The sequence below is a fragment of the Epinephelus fuscoguttatus genome, linkage group LG21 (genome assembly GCF_011397635.1).
Source record: "Epinephelus fuscoguttatus linkage group LG21, E.fuscoguttatus.final_Chr_v1".
Classification (NCBI taxonomy): Eukaryota; Metazoa; Chordata; class Actinopteri; order Perciformes; family Serranidae; genus Epinephelus; species Epinephelus fuscoguttatus.
Genome location: NC_064772.1, coordinates 23,559,540 through 23,580,309, shown reverse-complemented (window position 1 = coordinate 23,580,309; position 20,770 = coordinate 23,559,540). Strand labels below are relative to the sequence as shown.

The following is a 20,770-nucleotide window of genomic DNA, read 5'->3' as shown; positions in this document are numbered from 1 at the left end:
ATAAACTAATTACTAGTATTACTAAAATAGCTTTGGTCCTGTAATATCATACAAATGATTTCACTAAATCAATCTTTATTTTTTTATTTCTGTGGTTTTTATAGTAACTACCTGATGGAAAATCAAACTCCATCTGGTTTTGGGTACAGGTTTGTGCTGATGCGTGTTCATGTTGTGACGCTCTGAACCATCCAGACATTTCCGGAGGTAAAGCTTTCAGTTGCTGAGTTGTCGTTGTCACAATTAGCTGTGATTGGCACAGCTGTTACAGAGCTCTGAGACCAGTGATGTGACCGACTGAGATAGATAATCACCACACCTGCTGATCTATATTCACCTTCGGGCCTTTTGCGTGTTGCGCTCCTGCACATACATGAACCAAATTAGAAGGTTCACATGGAGACGCCCACATGGTCTGTGCGCCCAACTTACAGCCTCGCACTTGGCATTTATTATTTAAATTTCAACTGAGGGTGTAATGCATGCTTTTGTACCCCTGTAGAACCAGGCTTGTGTGCAGTTTGTTTGCAGTTTGCTGAAATTTGGTGCTTTGCTCTTCACTTTTACTTTAAAATGGCAAAGGCAAATGCCATGCCAGATGCTTCCTTCCAGATAGCTCTATTAATGCCACAGTGTGTTATATTGGGATTATGCCTTTTTAAAAGAAGAACTAAGGTATCATGGATAAAGGCATGTGCGTAAAAGTCAGTGTTTATTTAAAATTGAATTCACTTTTCCGTCATGCTGCGTGGTAAATGGATTTATTGAATGTCACAAACTAACCCACACACTTAAAGAAGCATCAGACCCTGAAGGACAATCAGCCGTCCTCCGTTACATATCCACGACATGCCTGCATTGTTTGTTTGCGTTCATTGTGGTGCTAAGATAGTGACTAGCTCCCACAGAACAGGCGACAGCAATAACAGTGGAGTTGTTTGTGTTGTGAAGTCAGTGTCCCCTTTTGTAAGGCCTTTTCACCAAGCAGTGCCAGGATGTCCTGTTGCCGGGGCAACGCTTCTGCCTAAGTCACTCAGGCGATCCCCAGCCAGACCTCAGCTTTTAGAGCAGCATCCACCACAGCTCAGCAGCACTGCACCAACTCCGTCAACACAGTGAATGAACAGGTGTACCAGAGAAGTGGGAAACACAAGCAGTACAACAAGTAATGCAGTGTAGTGTTGCTGCCGGAACTTACTGCTAGTGCAGAGCAACTTGTTATAAGTATTTTCTTAAAGCAAAACACACCATAGTACATTAGTAAGAGTCCAGTAAGGCAGCTTATTTCAATATGCATCGTCATCATGACAGAGTAAGACTGTGTTCAAGATGTAATGACGTAAATCTCATGTTCATGGCTTTGACTGTTGAATTGTTTGCACTCTTTTACTTATATGCATGAAACACTTACTATATAATGACGAAAACGCTGTCTGTGTGTCTGTTCCACGTTTTTCTCCTCACTGACTTGGTCAATCCATGTGAAATTTGGCACAGTGGTAGAGGGTCATGGGAGGATGCAAATGAAGCAATATTACATCAATTGGCCAAAGGGGGCGCTATAGCAACCGATTGAAATTGCAAACTTACTACTACTACTAGTACTACTGTACTTTCAATAAAGCAATTGTACTATCAAATTCACAAAAACTGTGTCTGAATACATTGCTGTTCTTAATGGGTTCAGTTGACATTTAATCTGCAATTTCCTATGACCTGTATCCCAAACACACACCATGTGAAACTGTACGTGGGCAACTGTGCACTCAATGGGTATGGACTAGTATTTATGATTTAAAAAAAATGTTGATTTCATAATATAAAAGAAGTGCATGTTTAAAGAGGCATCACATTAGAAGGTAGAAGGGCACTCGGAGAGCGGAGCACACTTATTTTTGTAAAAGTTACCAAATGTAGTTTTAAGTGAACAAGATGATGAGGATTAAACTTTTAAAGGAAAATTTGACTTCAAACAACCTTTATACCTGACAGCCACCATTATCTGTACAATGAACCAGTTTTGGGCGTCTGTAGTGAGTAGTAGGCAGTGTTTGTTGTATGTTTCCATCAAAGTTTCTCTTGTCATAACCAAAAAAACCCCAAAAAAATTCTATGTAATTTTACAGTACATATTATCAGGTCCATTTAACACCAAGCACTGGACTTTGTCAGTGGACATTTATTTGAAGTCTAAGTGGAGATACCCTTTGTTCACTTGTACCAGAACAAATTTGGAAACCTTGAAAAAGACACTGTTTTGTGATCATCCAAGAGTATGTAATGCAGATATTGTTCAAAGCAAGGTTTCAGTGTGGTGACCGGCCAGCTGGAGAGTGGTGTGTGCATGAGATGAACAGAAGGCTGGTGCTGTTTCGGTGAATACAAACATACACATTGTAAAAGATGGAGAGCAGGAAAACACAGCTGACAGCAGGGACAATGTAAGGTGAAGTGCCTTGTGCACAGTGTGTTACTGAAATACAGTAAAAAGTTAATTAATTCAGCTCCTCAGGTGAAAGGAAGGCAGTGTGTAACTACTTTGAGTCAGTGTGTGTACTCTGTTACAGGTGCACTATCAGGATTTACAGCTTATAGGGCAGTTTAACAATAAGTGTTCCCTTGGCACAGCAGATCCCAAGACTTTATATGTTTGTTCACAGCTGCTGGTTCCCAATGGGACCAGCAGCTTTTAGAGAACTACTCACAGCTGCTGACTCCCGGCGAGATGCTCCGATGGGGAGAGCGATGTTCCCAAACGCAAACATCCACCTTTATCGTCTGTGCTGGGGTTCACACCTGCTGATACCACTGATCTCGCTCTGTTTTCAGGCTCACACACAAATACACACACACACACCTGCTTTGCAGAACTACAGTGTAAGATTACCAATGTGAGGTATAAGAAAGTGAAGCCTATCTTTTACCAAGAAGCAATTATGTCTTAGGTGATAAATGTGCTCGTGTGACATCTCAGCTGTCATCATTGTTACGCCTCATCAACAGATACCCGTCTCTGGGGTTGCAGATGGAAATTTGCTCTGGCTTCACTACACACATCAATTCTCGTTTCTTGCAAAGCTTCTTTGCTGAATGCATGAAAGCGTTTGAGAACAACACGGTATGCTACTGTCTGTTAACATATGGATCTTTGCTAGGTCTTAGAGCTAGCTTTTTATCTGTGTTACTTTGGGATTAAAAAGAGTTGTGTGGGGCTATTAGATTGTAGCAGTGTACAGCAACGTGCAGTAAGACTGGAAGGAAGGAAGGATGGATGGATGGATTGTGCAATATCCTGGGTTTTGAGAAATTTCATGCACTGGGATTTAGTTACATAACAGAAGTAGTAAATGTAATCCACTTAATCATCTTACAAAGCCCACTGTTTTTTCCCAGTGTACTTCCACTACGTACAGTATAATCTATTGCAATGTCTGTATATTAAATTTCTCACGAGGGCTACTAGGATTTTGATTAAGTAGTATTAGTCAAGTCAATTTATTAGATTTTACAAATGCTGACCAAAGTACTGAGCAGGAAATGTAAAATACAGTTAAATAATTCAGATGAAAATAAGTAGGTCAAAAACAGAGGGACCAACACTTTTACAGTTATAGTAATAATTAAGGGACCTCTGCAAAAAGGTGGCTCTCATAAATCAAACCAATTGCAAGAAACAGATTTGATGAAACTTATGTCTCGTTGCGTTTCAACAAAGCTCTGGTTAACTTGTGGTTATGTTTGGGCACAAAAAAATTTAGTTGTGTTAGGAAAGGATCATGTTTAATACGTTCATGTTTTGGCTAAAGATACCTGGCTTTGGTGGCAGAATTGTTGTTGGATATACAACGATGTCTCAATAAAGAACAATCAATGTTGTTGTTTGTTGGTCTCAAACAGTGTTCTGCAGCTGTTTTGCCTAGATGTCACGCCATCCACCATCCCCTTCAAATTCAGATGACAAGGTCAGATCATATACATGTAATCAGAACTGCATCACTTTAGAAACGGTGATGTGATGCATATGAAACGTACAAATGTAACGTATCCATGGTTTGCAGAAACGTACAATGCCAATATTTGATTCTGGCCACTGAGATGAATAAATGGGGGAGGAAAAGTAGCAAACTAGCGATGGAGGAGATTGATGATGTGAGGTGGTGCCAGTCGATGCCCTGATTTAAAAACAAATAAGATGATTTAAAAATCTGTTTGACAGTATTTCACTGGTAACTAGTGAAGGGAGGCCAGTGCCAGGTAAATGTAGTCTGTCTATGTCAGTGGATCTCAACTGGTGGGTCGCGGGTCCAGTCTGAATGGACCACAAGTAGTGTTAATTACGTTGACAAAAACTATGACAAAAATCTGGGAACTGCCCATTGGTCCGACAGCCCATTGGTTCGACATCCCATTGTTCCGACCATATTAAACTCATTGTTCCGAAGTCCGTTCTGAAATCATCATGATGCCCTGTGGTTAAGGTCTGGTTAGGTTTAGGCACAAAAACCACTTGGTTAGGGTCAGGAAAAGATCATGGTGTGGGTTAAAATAAAAAAGAAAGTGACAAACACATAAACCATGAGCCTGCTCCGCCTCAAGCCTGTCGCGGCGCACCATACGCCCGCCGCGAGCCGTTCAGCACCGCGGACAGTCAGACTAATGGGATGTCGAACCAATGGGCTGTTGAACCAATGACATGGACCCGAAAATCTTTCCTCAACAACCTTTTTTCCGTATTGTAAACCAGATGATAACAAGCTAAACATAGAACTTGATAACAAAAACTAAGATGAAATCTGTGCGTCTTTTTCGTTGACGAGACGTGACGAAAATGTTAGTGGTGGACTATCGGGCATTGAAAGCCAAGAACGGCCGTGCTTACAGTTATCTCCAAATTACAGGCTACAGGCTGATAAACTCCAGTCAATAGTCTGTACCAGGATGTTTTGCTAGTCAGCAAAAACACTCACACTGGAGTTTTTATACAACCTATCACCTTGATTCTAATTTCTGACACATGAATTAGCCTCACTGGGTTAGTTTAAAGATTAATAAACATATAGAAAACATAGTGACTATAAGTCATGAATTTTCGTTGACTAAAAGTAGACAAAAACTAATGTAGGATAAAAATGACTAAAATGTGACTAAAACTAATAAGCATTTTCGTTTCGAGACTAAGGTGGAATTTTTACTTCTGCGTTGAATCAACACCGTAGCTATGTCATAGCCTGATGTGCACCTTCCCAGTAATGTAACTACACGACACGGCGACGCACACCTCCTGTCTAATTTGGTAAGCTCAGTGTCAGTGGAAACGAAGCTTGTATTTACTTTGATTTCACAGATAATAAACAATGAATTATGAAGACAAAAAAGCCTCCGCAAAAATAGCATTTTAAATTTAGTGTGTGATTTATCCTGGCTTCAAATGAGCAGAGGAAATCTCTGCTCGTTGCTAGGCTAATGTATACAGTGTAAAATGTCATAGGCTTGTGCTAATAACGTTAGCATGTTGTATTTGTTTGGAAAACGTGTTTAGTATAAGACAGTTGTTTTGTCGGTGAATGTTGTGAGTTGTAAAGGAGCTGAATTTTGTAACTTTACCTTGTTAAATGTTGCTGTTGTTACGAAAAGTATATGAAAAGTCTGCTAGCTAGGCTAGTAAGTAAAATGCCATAGGCTTGTGCTAATAACGTTAGCATGTTGTATTTGTGGAGAAAATGTGTCCAGATAAAGACAAGTGTTTGTCTGTGAATGCTGCGAGTTATAGTGAAGCTGATTTGTGTGCTTGTGTTTGAAATTGTCTCTACTAAGGCCATGTTTGTGTGTTTAATGTGTGTTTTGAATCAACTAAACTTTACAGCCCTTCACAGAAACCCCGTCGCCGATTTGTGTTTTGGAGGTGTAACTGCAGAGTGACACAGACACACCATCACACAAGTATAAATCCCGCTGAAGACTAAATCTAATATAGCTGTCAAAATGAACACTGACCGCAAGTGACTCGCAAACGTGTCAACTCTGTAAAAAACACACTTTATTTTTAAGTACGGTGAATTTTTGGTACAAAGATTTTACTTTGAAGTGCGGTTTCCTGCTGTGGAGTGAGTGACTAACAGACAGCTACTTACAGAGCCAGCAAACTAACTTGACAACATGGCCAAACACAAGTATGGCACTGAATAAATAAAATGTGGACCCTGAACTAATGACTGAGGAGGAATCTGGACCCTGTGGCTGGATGAGTTGGGAACCTTGCTGCAGGCAAGACTGGAGATGACTGACTGACTCCCAAATTATTTATTATTAAGCATATTCATGGGAATTAATTCAGAAAAAGTTGTCAGGAAGTTAGAAATGTATTGTCAGAAGTGAAATTATAGTTTAAAACCAAAAATGATTAGTGCATAACCAGTAACTGATGGTAATGGTCCAGATTAGAGATTATATCATTGCAGGTGTGAGCGCTGGAAAAAGATCATTACAACATGAGACAAAATGAAGACACACCATCCTCATCTCCTAGACATAGCCTAACCACACACTTATGAAACAAAACACATCTCTATGATGGTTATTTGATTAGAAAACTTTATGATAACCAGGTGTTGCTTCTTGCTCTCCGCTGTAGAAGCCTTCCTCGCACTCTGTGCCCTCCTCTGCAGAGACACCCAGACTATTTTCATCAGCCACTCATTTAGGAGTTAATTTATGCTTCCAGCAGTGACTTGGGGATGTTTCTGTGTGGGCAAAAGGCCACTTTTATTACAGAATGTCTTCAAATTAATTTCGCAGGAGATTAGTGTGGATCTCACTCTTTGTATCGTCTGGTCTCACCCTGTGGAGGAGCCAAAAAAACAGAAGGAGTGGGCTCCCTCTGCTGGTTGTTAGTATAAAAAGAACCTGTTACATCTTTGGCATACAGCGTATAAAAGAAAAAGGATGAGAAAGAGGGAAAGGGGGAAAATGGGAAGAGGAGAATCAGAACACACACACACAGAGCCAGTATGACTCAGGAAACGCTGGCAAAGGCGCAGGCAGGACGGGATACAGAGAGAGATAGAGATAAGTCACTCTAATTTGGTGTGTTATTATTCACTTGGGATGAGTGCTGGGATGAAAACAGCCATATATCACAGTGGTAACGCTGTCAAATAGTCCCCAGCTCTGCCATACCACTGGCAAGCTGCTTTAGTACCCAGTGCCAATGTTGTGTGAGAGAGGAGAGAGACTGAGATAAAGAGAGGGAATGAGAGACGCACAGAGAGAAGGAGGGAGAAAGAGGGCGCACCTAAATAGAGTCATTCATTATTTTCACACATCAGTGGCAAATAAGTAACTTTTGGAGTGTCCAGAAATTTAAAGAGGTCTAAAAATACTTTCACCCTTCACATACCTTTCCACAAGACCATGTGCATAACGGATAGTGTGCGTATGAATGGATGCTTGCAATGGGGATTCTTTAATGTGGTATGTAACTAGGTACATTTACTCAAGTATTGCGCTTAAAGGGACAGTTAACCCTAAAATCAACACATGTTTTTCCTCTTATCTGTGGGACTATTTATTAGCCTAGTTGTTTTGGTGTGAGTTGCAGTGTTGGAGATATTGGCTGTAGAGATGTCCGCCTGAAGGAAGTCTCAGCCTTGTGATGTCATATGCTGTGTCTGAAATCATTCACCTATTCACTCCTCCCTGCTTACAACACAGTAAGCCCATCTGCAACATGAAAAAACACTTTCAGACTTTTCTCTGCGCTGTTATTGACATCATTGCTGTCACACAGTTGAAACATGTCATATCCACATCGGCTGGTGAAACATCTGTAACAAATATTGACGTGTATATTTGTGATAAAAACATGAAAATATACTGAGCGTACTTTCCCCAAATTAAGAGAGTATTTTGTGTTCGTTTGTGTTTTGATGCTGCTCTGCTTACTTAAACGTATTAATGACGCTACACTGGCAAACAGACAAGAGGAGAGACAGTTGCTTAAACCGCAAAAGAAGTACACCTAAAACGAAGTTTGATTTAAGTTTATTTTTCAAAAGACTGTACGCGTTTAATCAGCAAAAACTGTACATATCATTTGAGAGCTAAAGTATATTTTAAAAAGAAGCAGTGCAGCATGTAACAAGCGTAAATTGACACGTCGTCCCTGAACGTCCTAAACTGATTCAGGATGGTACCTAGTGCACCATATTTTGACATGTCGGTCCGCAGACACAGCATCAGAATTTGACAAGTTGGGAGGAGAATGATTTGATTTTTTCAGTATCATAAAATAACCACTGGTTAGACACATGAAAAATTAGTCGTCATGCTTATTTGTTATTGGTTGTTGTTCAAAGAAGTTATTGTTGTTATTGGAGTTCAACAAAGTTTAAGTCCACGCGATGCGATATTGCGTTGCCATTGGAAATGGATGTTTTACTCGCCCTTTTGCTCACAGTGATCGGGAGGTGTGTATTCACAGGTGTTAATGTTGCACCATCACACACATGAGCAACATTAACACCTGTGTATTCACAGGTGTTAATGTTGCTCATGTGTGTGATGGTGCCCTGATCCAGTTGGTGTGCTGCAGTTGGCTCCTGGAGATGGACGGCCTGGGAGCTGGGTGGTTTCTGTAGTAGTTGTTGAAGTTGTTGCTGTTTACATCTCGTTCTGTCATGCCTATTGTCATTTAGTCTCATACACAGATGCAGACGTCATCTGTGGACATTTCCAAAGGAAAGTTGTAATAGAACTAGCGCTGGCTCCCAGCGGCAGTGATGTGATTGGATCCAAATCCGTGTACTTTCATACTTCCTCGACCAACGGCTGATTAGCTTTGCCTTACACCCGCCTACACTGGAATTGCTGTTCAGTGCATTGCAAGAAGAGATTAAAATGGATATGATTTCATTTGATTCAGCTATATTGCAGAGCTGCAACGTCCACAAGATTGGAGAAATTAAGGATTTACAGCGTGCCGTACCTATGGCAACGCCGTCACGTGGTCTGGATAACCCCGCCCATTTCTATTACAAAATGAAAGACGAATGTCCCCAGACTCCCATTCCGAAGCAAGGGAGGCTGGTCACACTACTTGTCATTGTGTAGATGCAAGCGTCCTTCTGCACAATGATACGGTTAGTGGGTGTAGTTCAGTAGAAAGAAAATAGTTCCAACATGAAACTGCTCACAACAAGGTCTGTGGATGATCTTGGGTAACTGGGTCATGATTTCTGGAGAGAGACATTGTTGTTGAGTTTTTCAGTTTTTTTATATTTTATTTTTTGGCACTGCAAAAAAAATAGATGGCACCACAAGCCTAGTGCCATCTATTTCAATTATATTTGAGAGAAGGCAGACATCTCTACGGCCGATATCTCCAAAACTTGGCAACTCACACACTGATAAATGGCTCTACAGGCAAGAGGGAAAATATGTGTTTTTGATTTTAGGGCAAACTATCCCTTTAGTTTACTTTTTGTATTTCCAGTTTACGCTACTTTATAGTTCTACCCCACTACATTTCACACGTTATTTTACTTTTTATACACTGTAAAACACACAATCAATCAAATAAAATTCTGGAAACTCTTTAACCAGATGGGAAAATGTGTATTTTGCTATCACATCACATTGATGCAAAATTCCTCTATATCCAAGCTACCATACTGTTGCTATTGTCTGCAGTGGCCTTGTATGATACAACTAGTGATATCTGAGAGATGTATGCTGTTATAAAGCCTATATAAAGCCTATAGTAAAGTCTCTACCCCTATACACTGTAGATGAAATAGGACAAACTAATAGCCTGTGGTTAGCTTGTCGTGGCACTCCTCCTCATTGTAACTGCAATGTGAGAAGCAATGAATTGGCCAATCAGCTGTCCTGTGCATTAGTATAATTGGTTGTTGAGAGCAAGGGCACCTTGGCTTTAAATTACGACACACCGTTCCATATTTATATACAATGGGGCCTGTAACATTATCTCACCGACTTTATGATCATGTCTTGCTGATGGGTGGCTCTTCTTCCTGTGGCGTGAAGGCAGTGTTGCGTCTTGGGCCGCACTGGTAGGTGCAGGTGCCGTGATGGATCATGTGCTCATGTTTATGGCCTGGTTTAAATTTGCATTGACAGTGGCTGTGCACGGAGGAGGAATAAACAACGTCTTGCATACGTAGGAAGGTTTTGTTTGAGGTTTGGTATGTGTGCGGACGATTGTAAAATGTCACGGCCATCTTTCTGGACACCACACGCACACATTCCAAGAAATGCATTCATATCCACAAGTTGTCTCTGCAAATGTTTGAAGAGGAGGATGAGGATGAAAATTCATGAAGAACAGATGGGTGCAGGGGGGGGGACAGGTCTGATTTGAGTAATGCCCATCCAAAATTTATTTCCTCAAAATCTGGCGCACTGGAACATTTCTTCAGCTCTACTTCAAATACTGATTTGTGCTTCAGCACCTCTAAAGTGTCCTACACATTTACTATTGTTAATGAGCGGGAACTCACTGTTTCTATGGTTTCTGATTAGACTGCAAATGAGTAAGCACGAGATAAGGACTTTAGTGAAGTGAAGACAGTGCGACAGATGACTTTAATAACTCCTGTGTGAATGTGCTCTCTCTCTTTCTAGCTCCATGCGATGCAGATGCCTTCTTCTGTCACAGTAACATGTGCATAAACAACTCGCTGGTGTGTAATGGCATGCAGAACTGTGTCTACCCCTGGGACGAGAACCAATGCAAAGGTGAGACGTTGCTTTTTAGCACGTTAAGTGACACTAGTAGAGACTTCGTTTGAGTGTTTCAGGAAAACAGAGTGGGTTTGAGTTTAACTGCACTTTCATTATGAGCCTGATACACTCCTACTACTTGTCACTGCTGCTACTGCTATTAGTAGTAATAGATAGCAATAGATATGGCACAGTGGCACTTCTAGTATTTCCTGTCACTACGAGGTCTGCTAATAGAGGTTTTATTAGTGTTGCCTCTGTAACACCAGTAGTCGTGGCATTAAAGGGACAATTTGCTGATTTTTAACCGTCTTTGTACCATATAAATGTTGGGAATATGTGTAAATGGTAAATGGACTGCGCTTGTATAAAGCTTTCTAGCCTTCCGACCACTCAAAGTGCTTTTACACTACATGTCACATTCACACAGTCACACACTGGTGGCCGAGGCTACCATACAAGATGCCACCTGCTACTCAGTAACCATTCACACACACTCACACACTGATGGAAAAGCCATCGGGAGCAATTTGGGGTTCAGTATCTTGCTCAAGGATACTTCAAGATGTGGACTGGAGTAGCTGGGGATCCAATCATTGATCTTCCGATTAGTGGATGACCCACTGTACTTCCATCTTGCCCGCAGATCTCCCTGCTCATCTCCCAGCTCAAAGTTTTGCATGTCCAGTCGATTTTTTGCTGGCTCTGGGGCTGTTGCTCAAACTACATACTGTACTTCCTCATTTTTGTACACCTGCCACCAGGGACACACAGAGTATAGAAATGGATTGAGGGAGACAGCCACCTCCATACGCCGATCAAACTGGCAGGCAGTGCTGATCATATAAAAAATAAGATTCTGTAACTGTATTGCCTATTTCTCTCATAAAATGTCTTCAGAAACAAACTTTAGTGCAATGTTTGGATGTTATTTGAGAACTTATGAACAGGAATTGGATAAAATATGAACCAAGATTCTGTTACTGCGTTGCTGATTTCCAACCTAAAATGTTCTAAAAAAAATATTGTAGCTCCCTGTTTTGCTGTAATGTATGATTGTTTGCCACCAGCCGGCGGTCATATTGCTTACTGTGTCAAATCGGACAAGCTTGCATTACGTTCTCAGTTTTCTGTGGTCATGTAGCACCAATTTCAAAAGTCTTTGTGTCCATCGTTCCAGCAGTGAAATACCTCTGTAACAGGGGGCACGAATATTAGAAACAGTGGTTCCCAACTGGTGGGTCATGGTCCAAAAGTGGGTCGCGGATCCATTCTGAATGGACCGCAAGTGACTTGAAATCGTGTCAAGTTTATAAAAAGACATTTTGTAAGTGTAAGTGTATAGGACAGCTTACGGCTTAGGGGGGTTGCATACAGCAAAGGGCCCAGGGTTGGCATTGAACCCACAATCGCTGTGGCAAGCACACAGCATTTGTACATGGGGCACCTGCTTCATCAGGTAAGCTAGTGGGCGCCACCTGTTGATGTGTTTTTACAGATTAATAATAATATTGTATTTAGGGCTGGGCGATACAGGGAGAAAATCTAAACATCACAGTATTTTTTTGCCCAAATACCTCAATATCGATATTATGACAGGGCTCGACTATATATTTCACATTATATTTACACAGTGAGATTCTTTTCAAATATATGACCATCAATAATGTGGATATAATGACTAAGCAGGTAAAGGCAAATAATAGAACAGCTAGAACAGTCTGGTAAGTTAAGAGAATTACATCACTTTACTGTAACGCAGCCTTTAAAACCAGAAAAAGGTGACACTTATGATATTAGGATATCCATAATCTAAAACGGTATCTAGTCTCATATCACGATATTTATATAATATTGATATACGTTTACAATACCAGATTTAAAAGGCCAGAATTCATCCTCAACTGATCCTGGTCTTTGTCCAGGTCTTGTTTTCATTCTTAGAAGGTGCCCTTATTTTTCCCTGTTTCCATGCCTCAAGCCAGGTCCTGTGTTTTCCATCAATTTCTTCATTTCCTCTGTAGTTTGATCCCTGACTGCACTCTGAATTTTAAAGCCACTCGATCTATACATTGATCCCCAGTGTCTCACTACTGACAGCTCCATAATTTATCTACACCTCTAACTGAGATTTTCTTATTGCGGCCTCTCCGTACAGTGTGTGATGCCATTCCAATAATTAGCTGAGATGTGTGAAGGGGACTCTGGGGATGAGCCAGTTTTTCTCTGCATTATATTGCCAATTAATTAGTCTTCTCTTCCTCGACCTTTCATCGCCCATCACTGTATTCCGAGCACATAAGATGAGATCTATACTGTAGCTCCCCTGAGCCGAGCCCTCTAGGACTGAAACTCCCACGTCAATAAATACAATGTGTTTTTGATGTTCATTAGGCTGTTGTGCTTGGCTTGCAGTTAAGATGTCTTCTAGTTTGTTTTTCCTTCAAACACATACTGTACACACATAACTCTCTCCACCTGTACACTTTCTCTTCAGGAAACTTCCAGCCGCACATGTTACATTTAGATAAGATAGAAAAGCTTCACACAGAGATGCCTGTGTATTCTACATGGACAGCACTGTAAGTCTCTCTTAAGCAGAGCAAATGACAAATTGCATCAATTAATTAAACTCTGCACAGCCTATTCCTCATGCAGACTAAGATACCTTTCCACCCTACAGAGTTTGAAATTGTGCAGCACTCAGCAAGAAGAGGCCATGTTTCTCAGCCTGTTAACTCTGTCTTCCCGCCTTCTCTGCGCTCTAGTAACGCACAGGGCCGCTGCAGTGTCCACATTTGTCCTCATTAGTGGTAAAATGTCAAGTTTTATTCCTTTCTCCTTTACACTTCTGAATGTAACCATTAACTGTCATTGAAACTCGGTGTGCTGTGCTACATGTTCATCCAGCATTTAAATGTCACAGATCTCCCCACCCATTGCCTCCCGACACATTGTTAGTCAGTGCGTCTCTTTGTTTTCGCTCGTGATAAATAGACTATAGCTATGACACCGTGTGATCTTTTGTACTTTTTATTCATAGCTCATGAAAGTCAAGGCCTCAGTCTTGTACATGATAAGGTCTGTTTGTTAGAGATTTCTTTACATGTGAGCTATGGTATCTCCATCTCTGAGCTGTTGCTAAGGGAATCTTAATGGCCATTTGCTAAGCCTCACCGCCCTTAGTTACTGTTGCTCTGCCTGTCCATCTCTCACATGGCATATGCAGTTGACAGTGATAATAATGGCGGATAACCTCTCGAAATTCTCAGTAATATTTTTAAATCAACGGCCCCTGGAAGACTTTTTTTTATTTTTTTCTGGTGACTTTAGATTTTGTCTGTCACTGGCAGATTTTATTATCTGTAGCTAGCGGGCTAAGTATGCTAACAATAGCTTTATAAGTTAGGTAAAAACAAGTTACAACCTCTGACACTGAAGTGCCAAAACTGTTTCTTGAGGCTGGATCCAGTCAGTCCCTGTAGAGCCCCGTGTTAAAATGCCCAACTTTACGGCAGGAATGAACAAGTTTAAAGTCTGGTACAAAAAACAGTTTTGGTCTCTAGTTAATTTTAACGTTCATGACAACTGTACGTTTATATAACTCACCTTTTAACAATTTATCAAGGCTTAAAGTCAAGGGTGGGGCCGCTTTAAAGGGATAGTGCACCCAAAAATGAAAATTCAGCCATCATCTACTCACCCATATGCTGAGGGAGGCTCAGGTGAAGTTTTAGAGTCCTCACATCACTTGCAGAGATCTCAGGGGGGAGGGGGTTACAACACAACTCCACCTAATGCAGGCTGACGGCGCTCCAGATTCAAACGTCCAAAAATTGAAACCACAAAATATCTCCATACTGCTCGTCCGTAGTGACCAAGTGTCCTGAAGCCCCAACATAAAAAGCTGATCGGAAGTCTGAATCTGGGGCGCCATCAGCCTGCATTAGGCCCCTTGGATTACCGGAAGTGTTGTGAGGACTCTAAAAATTCACCTGAGCCTCCCTCGGCATATGGGTGAGTAGATAATGGCTGAATTTTCATTTTTGGGTGCACTATCCCTTTAAGCAACAGGCTTTCTGCGAGGAGTTGTTACAATCTATGAGTCAGATCCTCGCTCCTCCACAGCCAGAACCTCTCATCCATACATGGCCACTCCTGACTCCAAAAAACCAAGATGATGACAGCCAAAATGCCAAACAAAAGGGTAGTTCGTAAACCAATGGGTGATGTCACGATAGCTACGTCCCTTATTTTATACAATCCACGATAAAAAAAACCCCTGTCTGCGACTGACTTTTTAACGTTTCAAGCTGACTCATCTTAAAGAAGGACTTTGACCCAGGAGACCACTGTTCATGTCCTGCATGAAAACAAAAGTCAACACATGTGTGTAACATATGTTAGTAACAAACTTACTTATCTTAACCCTCTGGAGTCCACGTATGTGCCAGTGCATCCAAATCACATGACTGATTTAAGATGATGTAGTGTAGCCTCGGTGAGTCTCCGTTTCAACTTGCGTCAAAAGTGCGAACTTCAGACTATATACCAGTTTAAAATTGTGTTGACAGGCCATGTAAAACCAGACTTATGGTAAGCAATTTACGTCATGCTTTTTCCTGAATATTGTCGTCACGTTTGGTGCAGGAAGAAATGGTAAACATGAGCTATTCTAACAGAAATGCTGGCAAGCAGAAAAAAAACACGACACCCCCTTTCCTATTGGTGGTGTTTTTTGTGTGATTTTAGGTCCAATGTGTGAATACAGTATGTCAAAATGAAAACATAACTGTAAAGTCACACAGGTGAGGTTGTGCTAAAAAATGACACCAAGCAAGCCAGGTAAACAGTTTTTAATGTGAAATTTAAAGGTACAATCAAAAGTAGTCAAAAACGTCCAGTTGCACCCTTGACCCCAAAGGGTTAACCCAAACTATGATCTTTTTTTCTAAACCTAACCAAGGGATTTTGTTAAAATCATATATTCTTTAAACAAAGTCAGCCTATAAAGAAGTTAACCTAAATTGGAAGTTTATTTTGGGTGGAGGGGGTGCCCTCATCATTCCTATGAGAATTGCTCAGTGGCATGAAGCCAAAAAAGTTCTCAGGTATAACATTACCTGGATCGTCCTTGTCAAAGGGACCACAGAGTGCGGTAAAGACTTTCATGAGCCAAGCAGCTCACTTTAGCCAACTGAGGGGCTAACTTCCAATTTAGCCCTCTGCTAATTTGAATGGGGATCAAATGATTTAATCATGTGGCTCTTTTAGAGATTCAAAATGTTGTCAGACTGAACAGATCAAATCCTGATAGTGAAACAAGTCTTTTTGCAGAGTTGTGACACTCAGTAGTATGTATCCACTGATTTACAGATGTCTCTTTCACAATGTAAGTCAATGGGAAAATGTCTTTTTGTGCCACATGGCATCACGTGATGGACCTGGAAGTTATTCCAGGGAGTAATTCTATGGTTTGGCCATGACAGAAATTGGCTTCAAAGCCTGGCAAACATGCTGGGGGCCTGGTGATGGGTGTAAACTGTCCCTGAGCTTCCAAAACTGATGCTAGAAGGGTACCTAGACTGTCATGGTCTGACGTGTAGGACCACTAATCAAGCATCGGTATTTGATGAGCTGGGAATGAGAATGTGTTGCGGGGACAAATGGTTCGTATGCTCATTAAAGTTCTCTTTCTGTTGTGCTGTCTCTCCACTGCTGTACAGAGAAGAGGAAAGCCAACATCCTGGACAACCTGAACAACACAAACGGGACCATAATCGGTGTCACCTGTTGCATCGTCCTCATCCTCCTCATCGTCTCCGTCATCGTCCAGATCAAGCAGCCACGTAAAAAGTACATCCTGCGGCGTGAGGACTTTGACCCCACCATGTTCCAAGAGGTCTTTGAGCCGCCTCACTACGAGCTGTGTACTTTACGGAGCGCCACCACAGCCGCGGCGGCCTCAGCAGACTTAGTCGACCTGGCGGAAGACTTTGAGAACTACCACGCCCTACGCCGTGCCTCCTCACGCTGCGTCCACGATCACCACTGTGGCTCCTCCTCCAACCCCGGCTCCGCCCACATATCCCAGCTGTCGCTCAGCGGACGAGGAAGCCGCGGGAACTTGAGCGCCCGAGACACAGCGGCTGCCGCTCTGCTCACAGACCTTCCGCAGCCGCCCATGGCAGTGCGGCCCTTGTTACCGTCCACCGGAAACCGCAGGAGCATCTTGGTCATGAAGCACAGCTACTCGCAAGAGGCAGCGGACAATGGATGCGACCTGGACGACGACCTGGAAGAAGTTCCCACCACCAGCCACCGGCTTTCACGCCACGAAAAGGCAGTACAGCGGTCAGTATCCATAGATTTCTGATGAGGAAAGAACAGCAACCGTAGAGTTAACTATGGGGATGTTTGAAATGTGTGTGGGATACTTAGGCCTACATTTATTTTTGTTTCCCTCTTACTTTGTTCTTCCTCTTCCTCTCATTATTTTTTTAAGGTTATAATAAGCTTCGTTTTTTTGCATTGACCCTTGTTCTTTCTCCCCTTTCTATCACTTATTTTCACAAAGGGCTAAATTATTGTAGACAAATTTGCCCCCTCTTGCATGCTCATCCTTGAACATGTCAAGCGCCCCCTGCTAGTTCACCCCCAAATGGTGATTTATAGCGTAAACTATTAACTCTACTGTACTTTAAGGTTAATTGGAGCTCTTTAAGCTAACACAGACCTCATTTTAGACGATATTAATTCTGTGATCAGTCCAGTTTTGACTGTTAACACAAGGGCTTGAACCGGTGCCTCATAGAGTCGACTAACTTCATTGACATGATTACTACAAAATATGCATTTCTATTTCTAACTGTGATACTAAAAATATATGACTTATATTCTCTATAGAACATTTTGGCATGAAGATTTTTCTAAAAAAGAAAAAGAGTATTTTACTGTGTACTTGCACCTTGACTGCTTGAAAAGTAACTGTATATGTTTACAAAAACACAATGTGAAGGTATCAGAGTACATTTTTTGGAAAGAATACGTTCCTGCATGCACTTTCTATGTGCTCTTTCTTGACTGTTTATTTTCTACAAGTCTGCATGCGAGGCTCCCAGAGACTAGCAACGCACTAATGAAGTTTCATTGCTGTTATGTAGCACATTATGCATTCTGACCTCTATGCAAAAGCAGTTTGATATTAAATGAAAGAGCCGTGACATTTCAGGTTCTGCCTCATTGGCTCTTTGAGCAAACATGAATCAGAGTACAACACAACTAGGGTCTAAGAGACAATCTCAAGGTAAGCACCCTTATCCAACAATCCAAATCTTTACATGTTGTTGTGTAGTCATCATTTGCCCCGTCAGTATATACTTTTATGTATTTTTTTTTCTTTTCTGTGATTTTTGCGCGGGTTTATATTTTGGTTTTTTTTTTTAATTTGTTCATTTTCACCAAGATGGTTTTCTTGCTTGCAGCCATCTTGCTCTCTTAGTGAGTTTGTTTGAAGTGTTTGTGATGCCCAAGTTTACTGTATGTCCTCCCGAGGACATATTGTATCACTCGGTGGATATTCATTAGCATGGACTTTTTCAATCATCTTTAGTTGAAGCTGTTATCAAGTAATATGTCTAACCTCTGCACTTTTTCTCCCAGTAGGCCCACAGCAGATCAATCATGTAAAGACACAAATCAACATAAAAGCACAAATTTGAAAGCCGACACAATCCCATGTGTTTTCATTAAATTAAATCGGTGGGATTTCTTTTGCACACACTTAAAAAAAGCACACGAAGATCATTTAAATATCTCTGTCATTTACAAATCTTTACTGATGACACACTTATACAGAATTCCTCTGGAGTTTTGCATGATTTACGTCACTTGTAGTATTTGATTTTGTGTTTGGTTAAATGTGAAGCATAGTATTTATGCCTGTGTGTAACAATTCATGTGTATGCTCCAAGACTGTGCTTCCATGAGGTTGCCATAAGCACTCTGAGAATTTAGACGAATAAATCTGAGATGTTAATAACTGACGAGAGCAACTTCGTTATTGAAAAAGTTACATTTGATACAGCGTTAGACGCTTGCAGCTTTATGTGCGCATATAATGGAGCAGTCACATAAAGTGCTACCCGTTGTTTTGTCTCTTAGTGTGAAAAAAATGTGCTGTCCTGTTGTGTGTGTGTGTCTGCTTATGTTCTACATTATGTTGCATTGTCTCCATCATGTAGACTTCTTGAGAATAGTGCAATCCTGGATCAGTACGAACGGGCGTCACTGACATATGACAAAGCGGAGCGGAGATTTACACCAGCATGATGCTGATGATGATGATGATGATGAAGGGACACTTTGACGAAAGGATACTGAATATGTATTCATGTGCAGAGACGAACACAAGGGACTAGACAAACATACTCAACGCTGCGACGCTGTGAACGGCGTCAGCTCTGTACGTACTGTAGTCAATCCAGATTTTTTTTTGTCTCGCTGGAAAGAAATGGACCTGTAGAATGATCGTGATTACTGATTATTCATTATTAAACTTTAAATTTGGGATGTTAGTCAGAAACATATCTGTCATTGTCATAGATTCCTCGCTGATAACAAAATTAATGTGATCGAACATCTTTAAGTTAATTTTTAAGCATGCATTTTTCAACTGAGTCGCATACATATGATTTTTTTTGTAGCAAATTATAGATGCTTGCAGTTTGTCTAATCTAGAAAGGTTTATTTTATTTGTGAAAATTGGAATTAATTACTAACCTAACTAAACTGAATACTGTTGGAATAACCAGAAGCAATTTAATTTGGATAACAATTCGAGGCAGAGTGGTATGGCTTGTGCATGCTTCTTTTGTACCCATCAAAACATTAACATACTAACATTAAAATATGAAAAGCCCCCATCTACTAATACATAAGTCATCAGAAATTAAAAGTAGTGCAAAAAAGCATCTTCAGAATTAGCATTGCATGCTGCTGCTTAGCCGAGTCATTAGGTGAAGAGAACTGTGCAAATGAGTGTTACCATTTTCATTTTAACACAAACTCCCTTTTAAATATGCTGACTAACTTTTTGACAGGCTTTTGTTTTCAACAACGATTGTTTTGTTTTTTAGCAAACATATTTACTTCAAGTCTGTTTGTCTTCTAACTCTCTTCTACTGTAGGGGCTTAATGTCTTTGTATTAAAACAGACTTTTATACCAGGGCAAATTGAAAGGATGACAGTTTTTACAGTTACTCAAATTATCTTTCAGGGCTGATTTTACTGATGCTTTGTAAAATAAATAACAATAAAGCTTCACCTTTTTTTCTTTGTTTTATTGCCTTTTGGTCGGCACTGCCTCTGTCCCGTCAGTGTGTCCTCCGACTGTCAGCACACATGTCTCACACTCATGCATTTTTAGATGTTGGTTTGTTTGTTGTGGCTGATTTGCTTTAGAGGAAGACCAGATCCAAACCAAAGGGATTTGTTTCACCGAGCAGGACAATAAAACCAGTCCTAGACGGTTCAAATAATCACAGGTATCTGACAGACAAGTTGATTGACTTTTTGTGTTTGTCCTGATGAGATTAACCCCATGCGTACTGCAGAAGGGACGGATCAGCCTCATGTTCTGATAACACTCACTGTTGGCAGGCTGCTCTTGTAGACAAACAACCTGCAGGATGAGGAGAGTGAGAATAGTAGATCAGCTGTGAGCACAGTGACATAAACAATTCACACAGACTCTCATAGGGCTGGGCGATATGGAGAAAATCAAATATCACAATATCAATATTGCGACGATATTTTTGGGTTGAGTATCGATGCTTTTAACAATAGCCTATTTACACAATGGGATTTCTGATGAATCATCGCTAATGTGGATATAATGGCTAATGACTCATTGCAAATTTAGATACATAAATGGACGCAGACGGAGCCTTCTGTCCATACTCTGCGTTCATTTCATCCATATTTGAGTGCGTTTTCGGAAAACTTATAGATATGGACAAAGCTTAGCAG

The 20,770-nt window shown here is 40.9% G+C and overlaps 1 protein-coding gene across 3 annotated transcripts in view; it reads left to right on the top strand.

The window, feature by feature from the left end:
• neto1l (neuropilin (NRP) and tolloid (TLL)-like 1, like) overlaps nucleotides 1-20,511 on the top strand; it is a 112,972-nt gene extending 92,461 nt beyond the window's left edge. Inside the window, exons 9-12 of one of the 3 annotated variants that reach the window (XM_049564791.1) lie at nucleotides 10,642-10,755; nucleotides 16,467-17,094; nucleotides 17,972-18,046; nucleotides 18,984-19,054. In XM_049564791.1, the coding sequence (XP_049420748.1) occupies nucleotides 10,642-10,755; nucleotides 16,467-17,094; nucleotides 17,972-18,032 (803 nt within the window). In that variant the 3' untranslated portion in view covers nucleotides 18,033-18,046; nucleotides 18,984-19,054. Of the gene's footprint in view, nucleotides 1-10,641; nucleotides 10,756-16,466; nucleotides 17,095-17,971 lie in introns of all 3 variants that reach the window. The other 2 variants (XM_049564789.1, XM_049564790.1) reach the window with 2 other exon arrangements.
• Nucleotides 20,512-20,770: the final 259 nt, after the last annotated feature.